Below are 21233 nucleotides of genomic sequence, written 5' to 3' on the forward strand. Positions count from 1 at the left end.
AGTTGCTTTTGGTCTGTGAGCTCATGGGTCCAAATTACATTTGGGTGTTTTAACCCTGTTATACTTGGCTTGCAAATCCAGTATATACAGTATATATGCAGAAATGTATGAGTTTTTATTTATTTTTTTTGTCACATCAGCTTGTCAGAGTGTTTGCAAGACTGATTATGAGGTGAAAAGATTCTGAGGACTGCGCACGCCCCGTCACAAAAAGAATAACACTGACTGCTAAGAGACAGAAAACCGACATGCTGTATGATTACTACTTTCCTCACAGCCAGACCTGCTGCCACTGACACCCAAGGCCAGGCTGGTTTGTTAGTTGTTACCACTTTGCTTGAGTTGGCAGTACCACAATTTGCAGTGGGATAAGAGTGTTAAAATATATAGCTGCAAGGACATTAATTACCCCTTGGTTTTCTACATTTGTAGCTGTGATGTCTAATAAAATAAACTCCTGGTGATTCATCCAGTGTTATTGTATCAGTAACAACCAGACAGTGTTTCTGTCTGCACCTCGTGGTTGGAGGCAGTGGAGTGGAGTTTGTGTCAGGAACCCCCTGGTGTGCACCTGGGCCTGGTAGCTCCTCAGCTGTTTGGCTTGGCCACAGCAAAACACAGCTGCGAACTCAATGGTGGAAAACAACCAATATTAATTTACGTTTTTACATCCAGTTGGGAAATAATCCATTTCCAAGGTAAATCACAGAGGAATGTTTCAAAATACTGAGAAGATGAAAATAACAAGAGGTCCAGAGGTTTGCTGCTAACCTGAAGAAAAGGTTAAAGAGGCAGCGACGGCCTTTTTTGTTGCTGTGATTTTAATGTTGTCAGGTAACCAGCAGAGTCTCCAGGAAGCCACTGCTCCTCGCCAAGAAATAATTCGGCACATAAACCCCCATAAAACCAAACCTTATCGTTTGAACATTTTGTTTTTTTGTTCTGAGTAAACAAATGAGATCCTACATATCAATTAGTGAGATTTAGAAGTTTTCAATTAACTTTTTCTTTGACTTTGACCTGCACTATCTTATTATCCATTTTGACCATAAGGAATCCACACCAGACGCTGACCTCTGACCCACAGACTCGATGTCTTCTGGAGGGCACAGATTCTTTTGGAAGCTGTGACTGATCTTTAACCATTCTGCCTCACTCCCACCGTGTTTCAGTGAATCATCTTAATTGAGATTCTCTACAATAAACCCGATGTCTGGCTGTGCTTCCGAGTTGAAAAACATATAAAGCATTTAATTATGCATTAGCCTGACACACTCCTATTCTTGGTGTTAACTGTGTTATTACTTTTGGCAGCGTGATAAGTATTGTTTTACACTGTTATACACAGAGAAAACAATCCATCTCCTGCTTTATCAACAGGTTTTACATATTTGGCATATTTATATATACCCTTAATTTATTTTCCATCTCAAAGTTGCACAAGTGAAACGGAATACTCTTCACGGCATTGTTGCTTGGCATATAAATAAGCCAAATTTCATGCAAATTTTCTACTTACAAGAGGTCCCTGTAAGAGTATTTGGAGCCTTAACAGTTTGAAAAGGACCCGCAGCTTGCCAGAGAGGTTGGAGGCGGGACAACTGGCAGCGAGTGGTGCAGTCTGGAGGAGTCGGCCTGTGGCAGATCTCTCCAGCAATAACCTTTTCAATCATTTGTGTGATCTTAACCTTAGAGCAGAAACATGACCTGATTTTACAAGCCACCAGAACTGACAGATCGCTTTCAGGGGAATGCTTCTGTCAGAATGAATCCCAAAGGCAACAAGTATGTTAAAAAGGTTGTCTCCTACTAAAAGTTGTAAGTTACTGTCCATCTGTTATGTTTTTATGTGTGAAGAGTAGCTCAGATGTTTTTTTTTTTATTTTGTCTCTTTCTGGGATTTGATGTGTCCTGCAGTGGCTGAAAGTAACCAAGTATATTTACTCAAGTACTTGAGTACATTTCTGAAGTACTTGTATTTCCATTTTCTACTACTTTATTCTTCTACTCCACTGAGAGAAATATTCTATTTTTTACTTCGCTTTAATTACCTGGTTATTTTCAGAGTAAGATTTTACATAAAAACATTGTATTGTTATAAATTCTGTTTGCGATACCTTACAGATAAGTAGTATCTGATTGGGGCCCGTTGTTAGGTTTAAGTTGTCTTCGAGATGTTAGGGATTCTTTGGAGCCTCCTCAGCATCTCAAAATAACATCAATGGCAAATATAACAAAATGGCAAAACTACAGCCACTCTCCATATTTAACTACAGAACTGCTAAGTAAACAATAATTACTGCCACTGAGTAAATTATAAGACTCTCCTCTGCCCTCACAAAAAGTCAGATGAAAAATCTTCATGCAGTCCCTTAGCAGTTCCATCAAACAGGCATTTCAAGTTCTGTCATGATTTAATTCAAATGACCGAGGCCTGTAGAGGTAAACCTCACAAAAACACTTCACAAAAAGATTCAGATTTTGTTGTTTTTTCCTTCTTCAATAATCATTTCATGAACCCTCAGATTTATCTTGTGACCCTCTGGAGGTGCCCAACCCTTAGTTGCCCACCTCCAGCTACAACTGTAAAATGCTACTTACACATTATTACATTAGTAGTAATAGTAATAATGCAGGACTTTTACTTGTAATGGAATATTTTATTACAGTGTTTAATTGGTACTATTGCTTAACAACAGGATGTGAACACCTCTTCCACCACTGTTTAACAGTTATAGTTACCACTTACTTTCCAGATTAATATTTAACATATAAAACACATGATCAGATGTACATTATTATAGATAACACTAGCTGCTCCCAACCTTTTTGGCTTGTGACCAACCCGATTTATCTTGTGACCCTTTAAAGGGGTCCGACCCTGAGGTTGGAAACCAATGGACTAAATTAGCTCCAAAATGCTGCTTACACATTGATGCATCACTATGAGCAATCGATTACATCAGCCATTTTTCTGCAGAATAAGCCTGATAGACGAGGAGATTCTGTTAACAAAGTAGAAAAAGAAAATTTGGGGCTGGTATGTGGTGTTGGATCTGTTCAGTAGTTGGTTAAGTATATGAGCATGAGGTCATGACAGAAAGGGGGCCCGTTTTTTGTCTGGCATGAGATCAAGCAGGAAAGTGTAGCGGCTGCCCTGCACGGCAGCTCTGTGGGCAAAACACACAACACTTTGTTCATTTGTCCCAGAGCCAAAAAGACAAATTTTTCAATAGAAACTCATTTGTTTCTACTGATCCAGCCAACTTATGGCTGATGTTATCTTTTATGGGGCAGCTGCAGCTCATATTCTTATAGAAATAATGGGATTTTCTTAACAGAGCCTGAAATTTGAATGAGTGAGAGAGGTTGGAAGTTACCCGTACTACTGCACTGATGTCATCTCAGTGATGTGTGTGTGTGCAGTAACTGCATATGCAAGATTTTTATGGGAAGGCAGGAGATGGGAAAGAGAAAAAAAAACATACCTCTGCTGTATTTTCTATTGAGTCTCTGTCCAAAAGCAGCTCTGTCTTTCTTTTACCAGAACATTTATCAGACTAAACCACCAAACTGTTTGTGGTTTGGAAAATTGGTTTAGCTGAAAGGAAACTCCTTAGGGCTTGTTTTGTTTTCTTTGTTTTTTACCGTCTATAGGAACATTCTTCCTAAAGTTGTATGAAAAGATTGGGTCTTTCACAGTCCCAGCTCAGGGAAGCCTGCAGAAAGTCAAACAACAAACTCAAGAGATTTATTTTCGAAAATGTCAGCTTAAACGTTACATGTGTTGCAGAGACCCCTGTGAGCAATGTGAACTGCACAGAGGACAACTTGGCCATTTTTGCTTTCCCTCTTGTGCTTGTGGCCCTGAAGAATTTCCTCATTACATTTGTTGCTGGATTGACATAATTTTGGATGCGATTTCTAGTCTGGAGGATTTCAACTGCTTGTTCAGTGAAGGAATTTTGGCCAGTTTGCTTATGTATGACCACATGTGTCCCTTAATTCTCATGTTACTTGGTTTTCTACCAAAATATTAAGTAATTCAAAGTTTCATACAATGCAACAGCATTATTATTTTGTTTTAACAGAATAGTTTGGAAAATATGCCACCACTCTCATGTCAGTCTGTTAGATATTAAGCTACAACTAGTAGACAGTTAGCTTACCTTAGCTTAAAGACTGGAGGCACTCAAGACTTGAGTTTTGTATGAATTTAACAAATTACATATAATGAGTTAATTTGTGAACTTTAGCGTGCTGCTAGGTGGATTTTGTTCGATTTTTTACTTCTACTTTAATTTAAAAACATATAGGCTAAAGCATATAAAATACATTCAACAGTATTTGTACAGTAAATTAAACCATTCAAAAATATATAAAGTAAATAAACTAGCCAAAATGAGCTCCACTGGAGCCAGCTACAACACTAAAATACTGCTTTCACATGAATGCATCATATTTATAATTATTTTGCTGATGCTTCTGTCACCTAAGTAACATTTTGAATTCAGGACTTCTATTTTTAATGGAGTATTTTTACATTGCAGTCTTTTTACTTAAGGATCTGACTACATCTTCCATCTAGTTACTCTTCAGATTAATATTCATCATATAAAACATATGATAAGATGATTCTTGTACATTAAACTAGTGGTTCCCAACCTTTCTGGGTCAGGAACACCCAGATTTATGTTGTAACCCTTTGGAGGGGGCCCGATCCTCAGGTTGGAAACCACCTAACTAAACTACCTCACTGTAATAACTGTAAATTATGTCAGTCCTTCTCACCACAGCCACATATTTACAGAGTGCTATCAATCTTCTGATCTAACTCTCGGCAAGAAAGCAAATAGGCATGTTTCTCAACATGCTCCAAGAATTATATAAAGACTGATCAACTTGGCCTCAGGAGCTCATGTGTATTACTACCATTATTTTAGATAATGACTGCAATTAATCTGGTGCATGCACAAATGCATCCAGAATGCAATCATGCTAGCTTTTTACTTTACTAACAAAATTGGTTCTGTCTTTTTTTGTTGTTGTTGTTGTTCAATGGATGCATTCAATAAGCCACTGAGCCTGATTACTAACAGGTTGGGTCTGCACTCGTCTCTGCCTTGACAGTCTCTCTACTTTGTGGCGCACAACAGAAACCACAAACAGACTATGAAAAACTGTGCTGCCCCCAGCCCTTCTCTCAGTTATCATCACCACCCAGCCATCTCCAGCACACAACATGATGGGTGGATCTATGTGGTTACTGGATTTATTGGTTTCACCAAAGATTTATCCGGATTCGGAGTCCATTCAGTGACAGATTCTGTACATTATTGTCCAGATAAATGCAAGTCATCCAGCCTCGGTTTGTCTTTCAATCAGTCTCTGTTCTTTTTTGTGTTGGCGTGTGGGGGGTTACAGACCTATATCCTCCATCCAAGCCTGAAGGATGACCTCACGGGGCTAGCAGCTGCCATCACCATTCTCGCAGGAGTTAATAGGAACAGTATGTAGCCTCTGGAACGGACTCTTTCTTTCTTTCTTTCTTTCTTTGTCCCCACTGGTTCAACACTAAAGGGCCAACTAACATCATTTAACCCTCCTTCATTATTTATTTTCATGGTCATTTTTTTCTTTACTCTGAAACCATTTTTTTTTTTTACTTCCCAATTATTTTCTCATTTTAAAGATGCATCCCATGAGCCTTCAAGGAAGAATGGTGTAATGTTACAGCCCCTGAAAAGTTGATTTCAAAGTTTCTTGAAGCATCTATATCAATATTTTCATATTGACTATGCATCACATGATCACTTGAAGTGAAAGCAGGCGCTAATAGTGACAAACCCACATACGCTCAACTAAGCTTTTTATAGTGTCTTTTATCTGTTGTTTTCTCTTTCTGTTTGGTTCAGTTCCATCGCTCTCATAGCCTCGTTTTCGGCTGCAGCATGCAAAAAAAATCATCTATTCTAACTGCCCGCAGAGGTGTTGTTATAATCTTGAAACACTGGGGGCTTAGCTCAGCCCAGAAATCTTTACGTTTTCACCCAATAATTGCACCATTGTCAAGTTAGAGTATTTAAGAGTAATATAAATATAAGATGTGTGCATGTTATGCTTCATAAATATACCTTAGAGGAAACTAATTATGGCTTTCAGACTTATCAATTGGATTCTACAAAGGCAAAGTAAGGTCATCCCTTTTCTTTTCTATGCTTAGCCCATGTTCCTCATTAATATCACAGTGAGTGCAGGCTAACTTGACCAGTGGTTCCCAAACTGTGTGCCTTGGCACACTGGTGTGGGAGCTGGTCAGGAGTGCCTGGGAATGAAGTCTTATTTATGATGATTTACATATGTAAAGATGTGCCTTGGAAATGCTTGTTTCATAAATAGTGCACCTTGTGTAAAAAAAACACTGGAGAACCAGTGGGCGCCCAGGCCTAACCACACCACTGCCCATCACCAAACATTTAACAGACAAAGATAGCAATTAGCTGGTAAACATGGTGGAGCATTTAGAAGCCAAATTGGTTAGGTTTAGGCAACAGAAGCACTTTAGTTAAGGTTAGGGAAGATTGTGGTATTTCGCTTAAATTCCTCATTTGTTCACACCTCCATCTTATTGCATGTGAATTCAAAATGGTTTATGTATAAAGGTGACTGACGATCATTACTCTGCTATGTTGTATTGAGTTGAACTGAAATGCCTGCAGTCATCTTGTAGAAGCAGGTGGAAGGATTTTTCAAATGGAGGATGTCTCCCTGTGGAGCGCAACGCTTCACTTGCTTCAGTCATAACACTGAAAATCCAGAGCTATATCTATATATATTCCTCTGTTGACTCCTAACTGCTGCTTCTCTTAGCTCATTTATTATCAGAGCGACTGCAAAATATATATTTTGTTGGCTGATGGGCTGTGTGTTCTCAGGATACGCCATGCATCCAATCTGATATCCTTCTGTGTGTTTTCAGCCGTTGGACCTGCACAGGAATGTCTTGTGTAATGTGTGAGCCATATGACAGTTATTCATCAAACAGCAGTACGCTTGCCCACTATCTGGGCTTTGACTCAGACCATGGTACGAACACCAGAGAGAAGACAAAATCCAGCTAATACTACAATCCAAATTGTCTGTCTGCTTCTTGAAACAAAACAGCAGCTTTGGGACAAATCACAAGTAAGGTTTCATTTTTATTTGTGTCAGTCGGTTGGTCCAGATTATATCGTTTGGATAATATTGTTTAGATTGTAATTACGAGAGACAGAAAAATTGACTCCATGTCAACATCTGTGGTGTAATACTGAGTTGGAGATATTGGGAATGTGTCAAGTGTCAACAAAACACTGGTAAAGGGCTGCGATATCGCTGGCAGTAGCATTCAATAAAATCTGTAATAAAATTAATTCAGCTACTTTTGAAGGGGCTATACACAGTTTGTTTGTATCTGGTTTTACTTGAGAAGAAAATCACTCCAAATAACACCACAAAAGTAGCTACAGTAATTTAGGCTGTTTAAATGATATGACTACAAGGCTAACAGTGTGGCTAACCATCTTGGAATAATGTGCAAACATTTCCGAATGGAATAACAGTAGGTTTTCCAATTCCTCCCAGTCTGCCCCACGGTGGGTGAATCCGCGTTATACCTGCTAAATATCGGCATGTTAGCATTGCCACTGTGAGCATGTTACCACACTGATGTTAGCATTTAGCTCAAAGCCCTGATGTGCTTGGATACTGCGCCTCACAGAGCAGCTAACATGGCTGTAGACTCTTATAGTCTTGTTTTAAAGACTAATTGAACACAAGATGTCATGAAAAGCCATTTTTAATACACATACGTGCAAAATAATCACTTATTCAAAGGCGAAACTAACTAAAATATTAGACCAACATCTGTCTTTTTTTTAATCAAAAAGTACAGTATAAATGGTTAAAATAAATATTTGTCTGATTTGTTTAGATTGACTGCTGATAGAAAAGCAGACTAATGCACTTGCTTTGAAGGAGGGACAGAGATAAAGCAACATTTCACACCACAGTGGCATTAGACTAATCAAGCTGGTAGCTGTTAGAGCGCAGACAACACATTTTCTACTTTCTGGTTTCTTTTCTTTCCAGTATGTTGATAAAAATGTTCTGTACAAAGTGCATTAGTTTTACTGCATCTTGGTGAATAGTCCACTGGAATGTCCATGGCTTTCATTTTGATGTGGAAATAAGTGATCCACATCCCAGCACTGATTTGTTGTAAAAACAACAACACGCTGTGAAAACAGCGTTTACCCAGAAATGAGAAAAAAGTATTGATCCGTGAAGTGAGAGCATCTATTTGAACATTATACACAAGGAAGATGGTTTAAAAGAATATATTTTTACATGCTGAAATGATGGCGCTTGAATATGTTGGTGGTTTATATACAGATTGTTTTAGGCGGAATTGTGACTGAAGTTAAGAGTCAAAGTGAAGTGAACCCACGGGCAGCATCTGAAGGCCAGATATTGAAAATTACTGAACTCTCCTGAATGTCTCATGATATTTCTTGACCATCACACATGTGGTCATCATCATATGGAGAGTGAACGTAAGCTGCCAGAAAAACAATGTCCATCACTGACTTCAGCTGTGTAACAGGTTTCATTTTTGAACAATGTCTCTAATAAACACAGAACAAGCTGCACAGCACAGATCCAAACACCAGGAACACCAGCTGTGCCAGTCTCTCTGTCCCATTGGCTACTAACTGGACTTGCTTGCTGTTAAATCCTGATTCATAGCGATGTGAGGGCTGTGTCTCCCCCCCGCCGCATAGCACCATGGGGGCTTGAAAGGAAGTGGGCCTCCTCTGCGGTCTGTCAGGACTGGACCCATCAGTCGGCCTCTCACCAATGAACAGCAGCAGGCGTTTCTTGTGGTCCAGCTCAGTCTTGAAGAGCTCGTACTCCTTATGTGGCAGCTTGATCCCCAGCACTGTGCACCCGTCTGTGGGGGTCAAGTCCTGCTCCACCCCGACCTTCCAGCCTCCAGCCCGACCACACTTTCCTGGCCTGGTCCCGTTCAGCAGCTTGGCTGTGGGCTCCTCCACGGCTGTGACTCTCACCTGGGTGACCTTGAAGACAAACTCAGTGGCTCCTGAGACCTTGGTGGAGGGGTTTCCCTGAGCGTAGTGGCCCGAGGCTCTCAGGGTGAACGTGGGCTGAGAGCAGGCAGGGTCCGAGTAGTGCCGGTAGATGCCCTCCCATGCGTGCTGGTCAGGGTCAAAGGTGAAGTCTCGGGTGAGGAAGAGGACAGTGGGACGGGTTTCACAGTGCTGGCTGACCCAGCGGCCGGCCAGAGACAGAGGAGCTGCAGAGCTGCGGGGCAACACCGGGGGGCGCTGCTCTGAAGAGCGGTACACCAGTGCACACACAGGGCAGGGGTGGATGTGATGCTGCAGAAAGGGAGGGAGAGGTGAGACAGTGGGTTTTAGGACCTAATCTAATTTTCATTATCACTCAAGTTGTTATTTGATATTAATATTAGTATTAATCTTTTTGATAAATTGCTTCATCTCATATAAAATGTCAGGATGATAAATCTCAAGCTCAAGGGACTGTCTCTAAATGGCTTATTTTGTTCAGGCAAAAATCCTGTATTATTACTACATACACTGTATGTAGTATTATTATTCATTATTTAAAGCTGAAATTAGTCAAACAAATGATTAATCGATTGGTTAAGTGACTTAAACTTTATCAGCAACAGTTTTGATAATTAATTGTTATTCTATGCTTGAGCAATCATTTGATGGTTTCAGCTTTTCAGATGTGAGGATTTTCTGTGTTTGTTTGTCATTATGATAGTAATGAAAAGAAATGAACCGAATTTGGGAGTACGCAGTATAAGATGTTGTTAATACCTCTGCTTGTCCTTGTATTCAGTCTTTCAGTCAAATAAATACAAAAATAAAAAAACAATACATCATATATGTCTCACCATGGCGTTCTGCAGTGGCTGCTGGTACCCTGTTGGTCTGTATTGAGTTCTCTGAGTCCAGTCAGTGTTGATATCCCCTAAAAACAGCTCCTGGATCTTCCCTCCATTGTTGTGGTGCTGCGTCTCCACCCGAACCAGACCCATCTCCATCATGGAGAAGCCCAGTGCTGCCAGACACCCTCTCCCTGCCCGCGTGTTGTACAGCTCATACAGCTTCCCCGGCGCCACCCGACCTAGGGTCAGACCCACACAGGTCGGTGGCAGCCTGGAGGCCAGCCTCTGCTTGGCCACCAGGCTGTGGACCATGATGCCCACCTTGCTGAGGTGGTGTTCAGCTTCAGTGCCTCCGCGGGTGATCCAGGAGGCCTGGCGCAGACGAAGCTTTCCCCTGATCATCAGGGTGTAGGCTGGGTCCTCACAGCTGCTGTCGGTGTAGTAGTGCTGCAGGGCCTGGAAGTGACGGCTGGGGTGAAAGGTGTAGGAGCGGGTGAGGAACTCTGGACCAGGCCGAACTTCACATCTGAGCACAGAGAGATAGAAATGGTTAAAAGCAGGTAGTTAGATGTTTGAGTTTTAAACTGTTGCTTGGACAAAACAAGACATCTGTAATGTCAGCCTGTACTGTGGGAAATGATTGTGGGTATTTTGTGTTATTTTCAGACATTTTATGGAGAAAATGTTTAATTGATTAATTGAGAAAATAACTGGCCAGTCATCACCATCGATAATGAAAATAATCACTAGTTGCAGTCCAACTCAGCACAGCCCTCCGAAACAAAAAAAACACTCTTTGGCTACCATGTTGGAAACCCATATTACCTGTGCCAACAAAACGCTTCTCCTTGCCAGTTATCAAAGCACCTTCATATCAAGCCAGCATCACCAAGCAAATGTTAGCCAGGGACTGAGCTTTGCTTGGCCACCAAGACATACTTTTGACGTGCCTAAGCAAACAATCTATGACAGCTGCTCAGGTTTAATCCAAATCTTTTAATAGTGTTTGTAACTGAAACCAAATCCTTTCGGTGTTTTGGCCTGATAATTAAGAGTTATAGTATTGCAACACCAGCATCATGCTGCACTTTTTATTTTTTTATTTTTTTATCATGTCAAAACATACGGCTCCAAGTCTCAAGTCAAGTCAAGTCCTTAGGGGAGTCAATTCCAAGTGTTGTGTCGTCTTCATTTGTGTGACTTAAGTCTGACTCAAGTCCAAGTCTAAAGCTCTGGCCACATCTGCCTCAATTAAAATGCTGGAAAATAATGACATTTATACAAAAGTGATATTAATCTACTCAAAGTTTAATAGTTAAAAAAGACACTATTTATGAATAGATGAGGTAGAAGTAATTGTGATATTATAGCAGTGTACAGATGGGTGACATATTTAAGGAAAAAACTAAAATAAAGTGTCTCATGCTCCTTGGCATCGATCCTCCAAATCTCTGGAACTGGAGGAATGAACGTTACTCTTCCAAAATATTTTCCCCATATTTGATGATGGCGGAGGAGAGCGCTGTCCAACAGATTTGTCCAAATTCCCAGATTTAGGTTGACATCTGGTATTTGTGAAGGTCATAGCATGTGATTCACATAATTTTCATGCTACAAGCCATTTAGTGACCCCTTAATGCTTTTTATGGAAGCATCTGCACTAATCTAATCTGTTTCATATTTGACTTATTCACCTGTCTGCTTCTTAAAGTGATCTAAAAATGCATGAATTGAAACTGGATAATCTTGTATAGGCGCATTGTTGCTACAACAACTCCATGAAACCTCACCTTGTTGACACCCATGTGCCATCCAGTCTTGGGGGGATATCTGCTGTGATTCTCACTCTGTCCTGTAGGTGGCGGTACTGACAGTGAGGAGCCCACTGCAGGCTCTCACTGAGGTTGGAGGAGGAAGTGAAGGAGGCTGTGGGCACCTCCCAAAGTTTGCTCCCTGCCCCCGCCACAAACACAGCTACAGAGGAAAAGAAAGTCAAAAACAGTGAGTAAATAATCACAGGCTTCATTTAGATTTCCAGGCTGATTAAGGGTGGACGTGGGAAACAGGAAAACCCAAAAATATGCAGTTCAGAGATGATTATCAGCTTCCTTCATCAGAAAATGAAAGGAACAAGTAAAAAGCCATAGGGGAACATTCACATCTTCTGTCTGTTACATCTAAACACAATTCTGGTTGACTGCGGGCTGTAATTTTGGTAAATTTTCCATGTAATGAGCGTTGAGTCTGTGCTATAGGAAACATACATTGCAGTGAATCAGGACGTTGGCCATAGTGCAGACAGTTTTGGCTTGTCACTTCAATCGGCCTGCAGCTGCAACACACACACTTTGTTTTGGGGTTTTCCTTGGAAGCAGGAGGTGTGTGTTTGTGTGTGTGTGTGTGTGTAGGTGAGTGTACACTCTTTGTACAGTAAATATGCATTTCTGCCATTGAGAGGAATCAGTGGGTCACAGTGGGTCACTGACAGCAGCAGCCGACCAAGCCAAAACACATCTGTTGAAAATATGACTCAAAAAACACTTATGATGATGAATGTTCTTGCTTGAGTATAACATTGATTGATCTGGCGTGTGCACATCTGCAGTCTGTCTGCCCGTCGCTGGTCATAACCGGCTGCACTTTTTGCTCAATCCACAGAGATGTGTGCGTTGGCAACATGGCGAGGCCGAGCGCTCCGATCTGGTTCCAGACCAGACGAGGGCGAGAGGATTTTCTGATTGCATTCATGGTTGCAAAATGAGGAAACCCACTGGGGTCTGTGTGAGCAAATTTATGTTTGTGTGTGTGTGTGTGTGTGAAAATTATGGCTTCAGTTTCATCCTCCCAAAACAAATGTCAAAAAGCAAAGGGGGATGAGTTTTTACAGATGCCTCCATCTCCTGTTTTCTCTCTGACTTTTTCTCTTCTTTTCATCTTGTACTCTTTCACTCGTTTCCTTCCTTCATTTAAACTTTGGTTTTTGTATGGATTATACACATCAAATATAATGTGTTTAATAGTGAGCTTTAGAGGTGCTTGTAGACAAAAAAGCCAGGCTGGCTGTTTCCACCTGTTTGCAGTCTTTATGCTAAAATAATCCAGCCAGCTTCTGAATTTGGGCTTCTCATCTGATTCTCCGCCATAAGAGTATTTCCTCAAATGTCATACTTTTGCTTTAAATCAGCCAGAGCTGCAACAATTTGTGATTTGTGATAATGGATTAATTATTTCATTTTTCAGGCAAAAATGACAAATGTTGTCTGGTTCCAGCTGTTTTTCTTTGGTTTTGGACTGCTTGTTGGACAAAACAAGCAGATTGAATTCATCACCTTGGACGCTGAGAAATTGTAAATACTGTGTATTCACCATTTTTAATGAACTAATCACGAAAAAAAAAACCAGTAGATTAATCAATAATGAAATTACTCATTAGTTGCAGCCCTAAAGTCAGGGTTTCCAGCTTGCTTTTCCCCCTGTTTCCTTCTCTCTTATTCCCTCATGCTCTCTCTTATCCCTGCAGCTCTTGCATTCCTTCTCTCACTTTCTAAACTTTCCCGGGACAGACAGCTTTATGGGTGTAATCTCACTCCACTTCCCTCTCTCTTTGACTTTAGATGCACATGGGGAGCACATCACCTGTCGAGCCTGCAGTTGAGCAGGGAGTGAGCTGTGGATCAGTTTGTTCACTTCTGACTGAGCAGATGGCGCTGAGGGAAAATGAGGACTCCTGAATGGAAAGTGTGTGACACGGACTTGCCGTTGGATTTTTCTGTGAAAGGCTCCAAAATGGTGGCTGACTGATCGGCGTTTATTAACCTTGTTAGTGTCAGATGGAGGATATTTTTTGTTCCCCTCACTGTTGGAATGCGTCCCATATGCTGACCACAACCACAGACATGTGTGCAGCTCAGTCATTTCCAAGCATCCTTCCACCTGATACACACACACATATGGACACACACGCACAAGCCCATATGTACAGTTTGGATTGTTTGAACTATACAGTCACAGACCAGATTTAAGCTCAAGGCACATCTCTCCTTTGAGTCTATTTGTTGATATGATTAATACCTCTTTTTCCTGTCACTGGCACTGAAACATGTTTGCAATTTTCCCCACGCAGTGATGTGTTTGTTTATGCTCCATGTCACTGCAGCTGGCGAGGGAATCCGGTCACTCGGACCCAGCTGCGCTCCCACAGGAAAACTCGGAGCAGAAATACTAATCAGGATTAATTAATTTCCACTGCTCCTTACAAGTCATTCAGTCGGCCTGTTTTGTGTTATCCCGCCTTTGTAGCTGCATGCAACATGTTGCCTAAGTGGTTACAATGAATGAACAGAGGGGCTTGAGTCACAGTATGTGATGTGGAGTCATTTGGGCTGCTATATTTGAGTTTCTGTTTTTGCCAGAGCATTTCTATAGAGTGATTCTTGAGGTCACTTGTCATTCAGCCCCTCTCCCTCTCTTGGATCTCATTCCAGTTGGGCATATGGTTGCATTTACTAAAAGAGTTCTCATAAAAGCAGAGCTTAGTAAAACAAAATTGCTCATCGTGGGGTTTTAACTATTCCTCTACAAAAGAGCCTATTCCAACCACAAGTGAGGCGATGTTGTAATACATATGATAATATCCAACCCCCATCTCAATTTGGAGGAGTTGGGGGACTATTTTAGTTGATTCACTTCCTACATAGGCAGTCAAATATCATTAGTTTTACCCTGAAATGGTTCCCACTGATTTATTTTTCCACTATGGCCCCTAAAACATCCCCCCGATGCAGTCTGCACCTCCCTGTCACTGTGTAGTGCTCAGTGCATCTAAAATAGATTTTATGTTTTGTTTTTGCGAATGAAACTCAACCCTGATATGAATAGTTGCATTCAACTTTACGATGCATTGTACAGTATATACAGTATGTGTAGAATTCAGGTTAGCCTAGAAGATAAAACAAAAACCATTTTATTATAAATCTGAAGGTGACAAATATGAAAGCTCACTGATATCAACTGTCACACTGTCTCATAACTAAAATATAGAATAAGGTGCAACACTGAAACATCTGCTCAAAGTAGATTTCTAATAATTACCTGCAATCACTTAATTTATTAATCAATAGTTTGAAAATTGATTGCCATTTTATTTTGATAATCAATTAACTGTTTAAATAATTTTCAAGCACCATTTGTCAAACACCTGATGGTCCCAGCTTCTGAAATATCAGTTACATTCCAGTAAATTCATCATATTTCAAACAAAACAAGACAATTAATGACATAGTTTTGGGCTGTAAGAAATTGTGGTGGGAACTTTCCCCTTTTTTGATGTTTTATTGACCAAACAATTGATTTAAACAACTGATTTATTGAGAAATCATTGCAGTTGAGAAATAGTTGACAGATTAATTGATAATAAAAACAGTTCCTGGTTTTGGCCCTAAATCAAAGATCCTTTTACTCAGGTTTTACATGTTATTAATCTCTAGGACCGGAAAAAGGTCAAGGGTCAACACCTAGTATGTGAATAGTTTGCTAAAGCATCAGAACCAGTAAATCTTTACAGGCTATTTCCCCATTTACTAGAATGGGACACAACCAAACGGATGTGCATGTGTCACTTGGATTGCCTTAACGACACACAGAGAGTTTACAATCAACTGTGATGCCCCCCCCCCCATTTGTCCACATTCTACAATTCTGCCACAAGGGGTCAGTGCAGCAGCCTGTGACCTGCGTGTGGTCTGGACGGTCGGTCTGTCATCACCACCAACTCTGCCGCAGCCACTGGCCTTCACTTCATCCGACTGATGACCGGCCAAAGTAATCTACCTGCCTTTGAGTTCCCATATTCATCCTGTTTCCACTGACACAAACGCACGCACGCACGTTCACAAAAACACACTGCACACATTGATTTACAGTAGACTGCAGAAGGGATACCATTTATGAAGGACCTCCAGGCTGCACTCTGTTTGTTTGTTTGCATTTGTGATTACGGTTTGGCAGCCATCGGTCTCCTCTCTCATGTCTCATCCACAGCGCCAAAGTCAAAATAGAGTTTTATGTACTTCTTTATTTGGAGCTATCCTGTAAAAACAAGAACAAGATCCGGGCACTTTTGATTCAGGGCTTGCGGAGGGAATCAAGCGCTTGACGTTTAAGTCAACCCAATGCCTCATTCATTAGAGAGAGACGCCTTTGTCTGCTTTCGTAGCTGCTTCTATTGAGGCTTTTAATGGAGAATAACTAAACCTGCCAAAGTGGAGGCAGTGGAGGTGAAAGAAAATCTATTTTGTCCCAGGGAAAATGTTGTTGGTGCACTGAGTTGATGGCAAAGCCCTCCATGTTCCAGTATTTTAACTACTTCCTCATGTGTTTCCTACTTTTTTACTGCATCCTCATCCCATTTCTTTCAGTGTGGCTACCCCCTGTGTACTGTAAAGCCGGTGCTGCGGGACAAAACCCTCCAAACTGTCCCCGAATTCGCCCGTGCCCTCCTGGCCCACCTCCCCCTCCCCTGATGAAAAAGCCATGATGTTTACGGCTCATTTCTCCTGGATGGATTTCAGATTCCTCCCCTTCTTTTTTTTCTGTCTTTGTTTTTTTTTCTCTCTCTCTCTCACTCTCTCTCTCTGTCTGTGAGTGGTTGATGAGGTGAATGAAGTTGGTCAGGGGGGTGGGGTGGGGTGGGGTGGGAGGGTGAGGCGTCTTCATGTGCTGCAATGACAAGTGAAGTGCACAAGTGTGTTTTTGTGTGTGCGAGCAGAAATATTAAATGCTACAGTAGCTCAGAGGTTTCACATATTTAGGTGACTGCTGGACATTATTCACAGTTCACAGCTGCTTTTTCAGGCTCTCTGAGTCGCTGAGCTGTCCTCCAGATCTCGTATAGGTGTTATATCAGTGATTCCCAACTTTCTTTTGGCTTGTGTCTCCTTACAATGAAGGAGTGTCTCTTTGCTACCCCTCATCACAAGTTGCATAGTTGTATGAATTATGGGCAGTGAGTGACAAAGAGTATTTTTCCCCTCTAAACATCTCATATTGTTTCATTTCAATAGCTGCTACAGGCCAAAAGAAGCAGAACTAATCAACATTTTTGAAAGAAAACACCAAAGTTTAGAGAAAAGTCAAGATAAAAAAACATATTTATGGGGCATAGGTTAGCTTTTTCTTTTTTCTGTCATATTCATCATCTTACAATCCCTCATTTATCTTATGACTCCATTTAATGTGAATAATTGTCGCAGGCCAAACGAAGCTAAACAAATCAATTCAACAATTCAATATTTAGCAAGAAAAAAGAGCAAAGTTTAGCAAAAAGTCCAAATAATAAATTGAAAATTGTTTTTTTTTTTCCGTATCCAGTCTTTATGTCACTACCTCTCAACTTCATCTTTTAACCCTGAAGATGGGTCCCTAGCCCAAAGTTGAGAACCATAGTTATAAGATATCTTGATTGGTTTTCTAATGGGGGAAGCTCCCACCACCCACATATTGATGGATTTCTTCTATCATAAATTTTGGAGAATTATCCATCATCCCTCATGATATATGACCAGCTCCATATCCTGTGTAATTGTCTGATTTTTTTTTCTACTCAGAGAAGGTCAGCATGCAGAAACACAGGATATAAATATCTCACTGCTGACCACAGCAAGAAACAACTTCTTACAGTGGAAACAGCCACACTGCACTGTGCTACTATTGCGTTATTCTTAGTCTTTTTTTTTGTTTTATTAAGATAAAGTTAACCACAATGGGACTATTCAAATTATTTCCCTCTTCTTCAGGCCTGTTTTACTGTCCTGCAGTCGCTATATATTAAAAAAACACCTATTATGAATCAGAGTTGAAAATGTTACATTGCATTGAAAACATATAGAAAACAAGATGATATGATTTAACGAGAAGCCAGTCTGCTGTTTGAACCCTGTAGTGTCCATTAACACAGTGAATGACCACGTGCAGCTCATCGTCAACCGAGGGTTTACCAACCAAATGTAGCTTTTGGTTGAAACTAACCCCCTCATCACAACCTCCAGCCCTGCCCCGAGCTAACACGTCTCACTGCAGAAGGAATTAGCTAATAACCCTCAAACAAACTTCCGGTAAAGGCCCCTTTACATTTGATGATTAACAGAAGAATAATCAGCATCTGTTTTGATAATTGATTCATCGTTTCAGTCATTTCAATATTTTCGGATATTTTTTCATAGACTAAGGGATTCATTGAACAAAATAAGCAGAAGATTAAACAGTGAAGAAAAATAACTGTTAGTTATGCCTCGCTGCTGCTGTACCCTGCCTCTTTCTCTCCTCCTTCCCTCCACCCTTGTCGCCAAAGTCAGGCGAAGGTCAGGTTGATTTAGAGGTTTTTCAAAGAACATGAGGTCTGTTGTGTTTTTCTAACCCTCAGTCCCCCTTCCCCTTTCGAGCTTAAACCCCAGTGTTTCATAGCGGTCTCCCGGACGAGGAGTATCCCTCCATCCTCGGGGCAATGCATGGTAGACTACTGTTGTCTTTTCATCACAGTGTAAGCTGGTTAATCTAGCGGCCTCATTTATTTAGACAAGGGATCTACAGGGGTTTGCCCAGTGGACGCTGCTGCCAGCTCCACTGTGGTTAGCGAACTCTGGCTCCTGCTCACAAGGCAACAACGCACAGATGGTCCCGCTGCATTTCACACCCTCACCATGAAGAGAACGGCTGCCACATCGAGCCAACACATCCAGCTATCCCACCATTTTCTCATCTTTGTTATTTGCTGCGTTACTAGTTCATATAACGTTCAAAGAAAACAATTTGCGCTGTTGTTAAAACTTGAACGTTGGCCTTCATCTTTGATTTTCAAGCTATCAGACACGAGACAGGATCCCTCATTATAATAGCACCTGACATGCATTGTGGTGTCTCTTCTCTGTGGACGGCTGTGGCAGTCAAGATGTAGATAGCGGACGAGGGGAAGTTGATGGTCCATTGATGCTTTGGAGCTGAGATTACATCAATTTCACCTTAATCCAAAAGCTCGGTTTGGAGACGTTTTTGGAGATCCGGTCGGCATCGGTTTCACATAGTTTCAAGTTTAAACGGGACTGTTATTGGCCAAAACAGGAATATTGCATCCAAGGTTTAATTTAAATGAATAGGATCTAAGGTTGGATTACAAATTATTCCCATCCGGTTCAGTTCATTTCAGTTTAGATCTTTATTGACACACATGAGGAAATTCTTCTGTCCAAGGATACACCAGACCTTATCCAAATATTTACTATAAAGTCTCCTCCATACAGAAAAATTGGTCACTTTTATCTTGAACATAGGAGACAGCAGGTTAAAGGTAGGTTCAGTAAGGAGTTTTTCAAAAGTCCACCTCAATATGGAGTCAATATTGTGGAGTCATCTCATAGTCAGTGTGATTTAACAGAGATGAGATGAGATTTTTTTTTTTTTTGCAGAGCAATGACGTTACACCTGTCAAAATCCATCTGAACACAGATTTTGTGGTCCAAACAATTCCACTTTGATATCAATGACCCCTTAAATTAATTTCAAATCAGTTTTCAGCTCTGTTTGAACTGTCTGTTTGGGGCCAATGACTCAACCTCTCCTGTCTCCTCTACTACACTTCAGCGGTGAAAGAGTTCACAGATACCAGTCTGCCACTGAAGCAGCTACAGCAAGGATAGAGGGAGGGGAGGAGGCTGGCACTGAGTTGCTGGAGGATGATTATAACCGGGCAGATGCCTCCTCCTGTCTGTCTCCTGCCGCCCATCACCCTAACCAGCCCTGATGGCCAAAACGCTGGACTTCCGCGGTCGGGGCTGTGGCGGCTGGACAATCAGCTCTGCACAGCAGCCTGAGGTAGGGTCAGTAATGGCTGTCTCCTGTTATTCTAACCATTAACATAATGGCAACATTAGTTCCAGGGCCACGCTTCCCTGCTCCTAGGGAACCATTGTTTAATGGCACCAGCCAGAGCTGCTTTTTAAGACTCCTCCACCGGCCACAGACGCTTTGAAGACACTCAGAGGAGCAGAGGCGGAAAACAGACTGGCTATTCATAATGTCAGCACAGGTTGTGTTTTTTATTTTTCAAAGTGCTGATCCACATGTTAAACTTTGGAAATTGTTTGAATTGTGACAAATTACATAATAACTTCCTTGTAATTATGAGTTTGTCTGTTATAATCTCTTCCTTTTTTGTGTCTGTGTCCTGCCATGTGTTCTTTAAGCTAAATCCCCAAGTGTTCAGCTGATTTCTCACATGAGAGAGCATTTATCTCATTGTTTTCATACTGGAAAAGCTTTGGAGCACAGGGGGAAATCTGCTACAATCTTTTAAGATCAGATTCTAACGCCAAGATTTACACTTCAAATTTTCTTACACTTCAAACAATAACAAAGTAACACTAGTGTCAATTTAAGCTTTTCTTAAGATTATCTTTTAAACAACATCAAAATTTAGATCAAAATCTGGGTAAAAAATGAAGCTTTAAGTTTAATCAGACAAAATCTTCAACCTGTTCCCTGGACAGAAATCTGTGGATTCATGGGAGGAATTAAACATGAACTAAATATTCACAAAGCCGTTTCGACAGGTGGAATACACGCTGCCATCCTGCAGACAGTGGCTGAACTCACCTTGCCACAGCAGCCAGGCTCCCCTCAACAGGTGACAGAAACGTCCGTTTGACATGTTTCCTGCTTCCGCACACTTCATTCACGCGCTCTGCTCTGAAAACAAACTTTGATCCCTGGGAAATCCGAGAAACAGAGAGGCTCCTGTCAACAAGAGACGATCAGGTGGGATATCACCATGACAGGAGTGCATATATAATATGTCCAGTTATCCCTCAGATGAAACTCTGGTCTCCTGTTCAGGCAGCAGGGACTTTTTTTTTCTTCTTCTTCTCTTCTTCTCTTTCTACCTCCACCTCTTGGCTTCCATGGTCTGATAAGAAAGTCCTCAGTTGGAACCGCTCGCCTCATGCAACTTCTCCACACTGGTGCTTCCCTTCAGTTGGCGAGAGGGAGAGTAAATGCTCTCTCTCTCTCTCTCTCTCTCTCTGTCTCTGCCTTTCTCCACCCCACCCCCCCACCTCTCTCTCAATCACACACTGCTGGGTCACTACTGTGCAGCACTGTGGATCTGTTCCACTCGATGCATGTGCAGCATGTGTGTGTGTGTGCGTGTGTGTGTGTGCATGTGCATGAGAGCAGAGAGTATTTTGTGTGTGTGTGTGTTCAGTCC

General features: G+C 41.3%; 1 protein-coding gene across 1 annotated transcript; it reads right to left on the reverse strand.

The window, feature by feature from the left end:
• Window positions 1–7959: 7959 nt before the first annotated feature.
• On the reverse strand, window positions 7960–20971 carry LOC111233589 (protein APCDD1-like). Its single transcript, XM_022761443.1, has 4 exons — window positions 20624–20971; window positions 11770–11953; window positions 9986–10505; window positions 7960–9440 (listed from the first exon to the last, which is right to left on the reverse strand). Exons 1-4 carry the CDS (start codon window positions 20700–20702, stop codon window positions 8667–8669), a joined length of 1557 nt encoding a protein of 518 aa, XP_022617164.1. The 5' UTR covers window positions 20703–20971; the 3' UTR covers window positions 7960–8666.
• Window positions 20972–21233: the final 262 nt, after the last annotated feature.

The sequence above is a fragment of the Seriola dumerili genome, unplaced genomic scaffold (assembly GCF_002260705.1).
Source record: "Seriola dumerili isolate Sdu_G_001 unplaced genomic scaffold, Sdu_1.0 BDQW01000409.1, whole genome shotgun sequence".
Taxonomy (NCBI): domain Eukaryota; kingdom Metazoa; phylum Chordata; class Actinopteri; order Carangiformes; family Carangidae; genus Seriola; species Seriola dumerili.

Bases quoted from the DNA above. Each gene is read 5' to 3' on its own strand.
- LOC111233589 (XM_022761443.1), bottom strand. From the start codon at position 20,702: ATGAAGTGTGCGGAAGCAGGAAACATGTCAAACGGACGTTTCTGTCAC. The intron at 11,954-20,623 runs GTGAGTTCAGCC...TTTCCTCTGTAG, and splicing joins AGCCTGGCTGCTGTGGCAAG to CTGTGTTTGTGGCGGGGGCA. The intron at 9,441-9,985 runs GTGAGACATATA...CCCTTTCTGCAG, and splicing joins AGCCACTGCAGAACGCCATG to CATCACATCCACCCCTGCCC.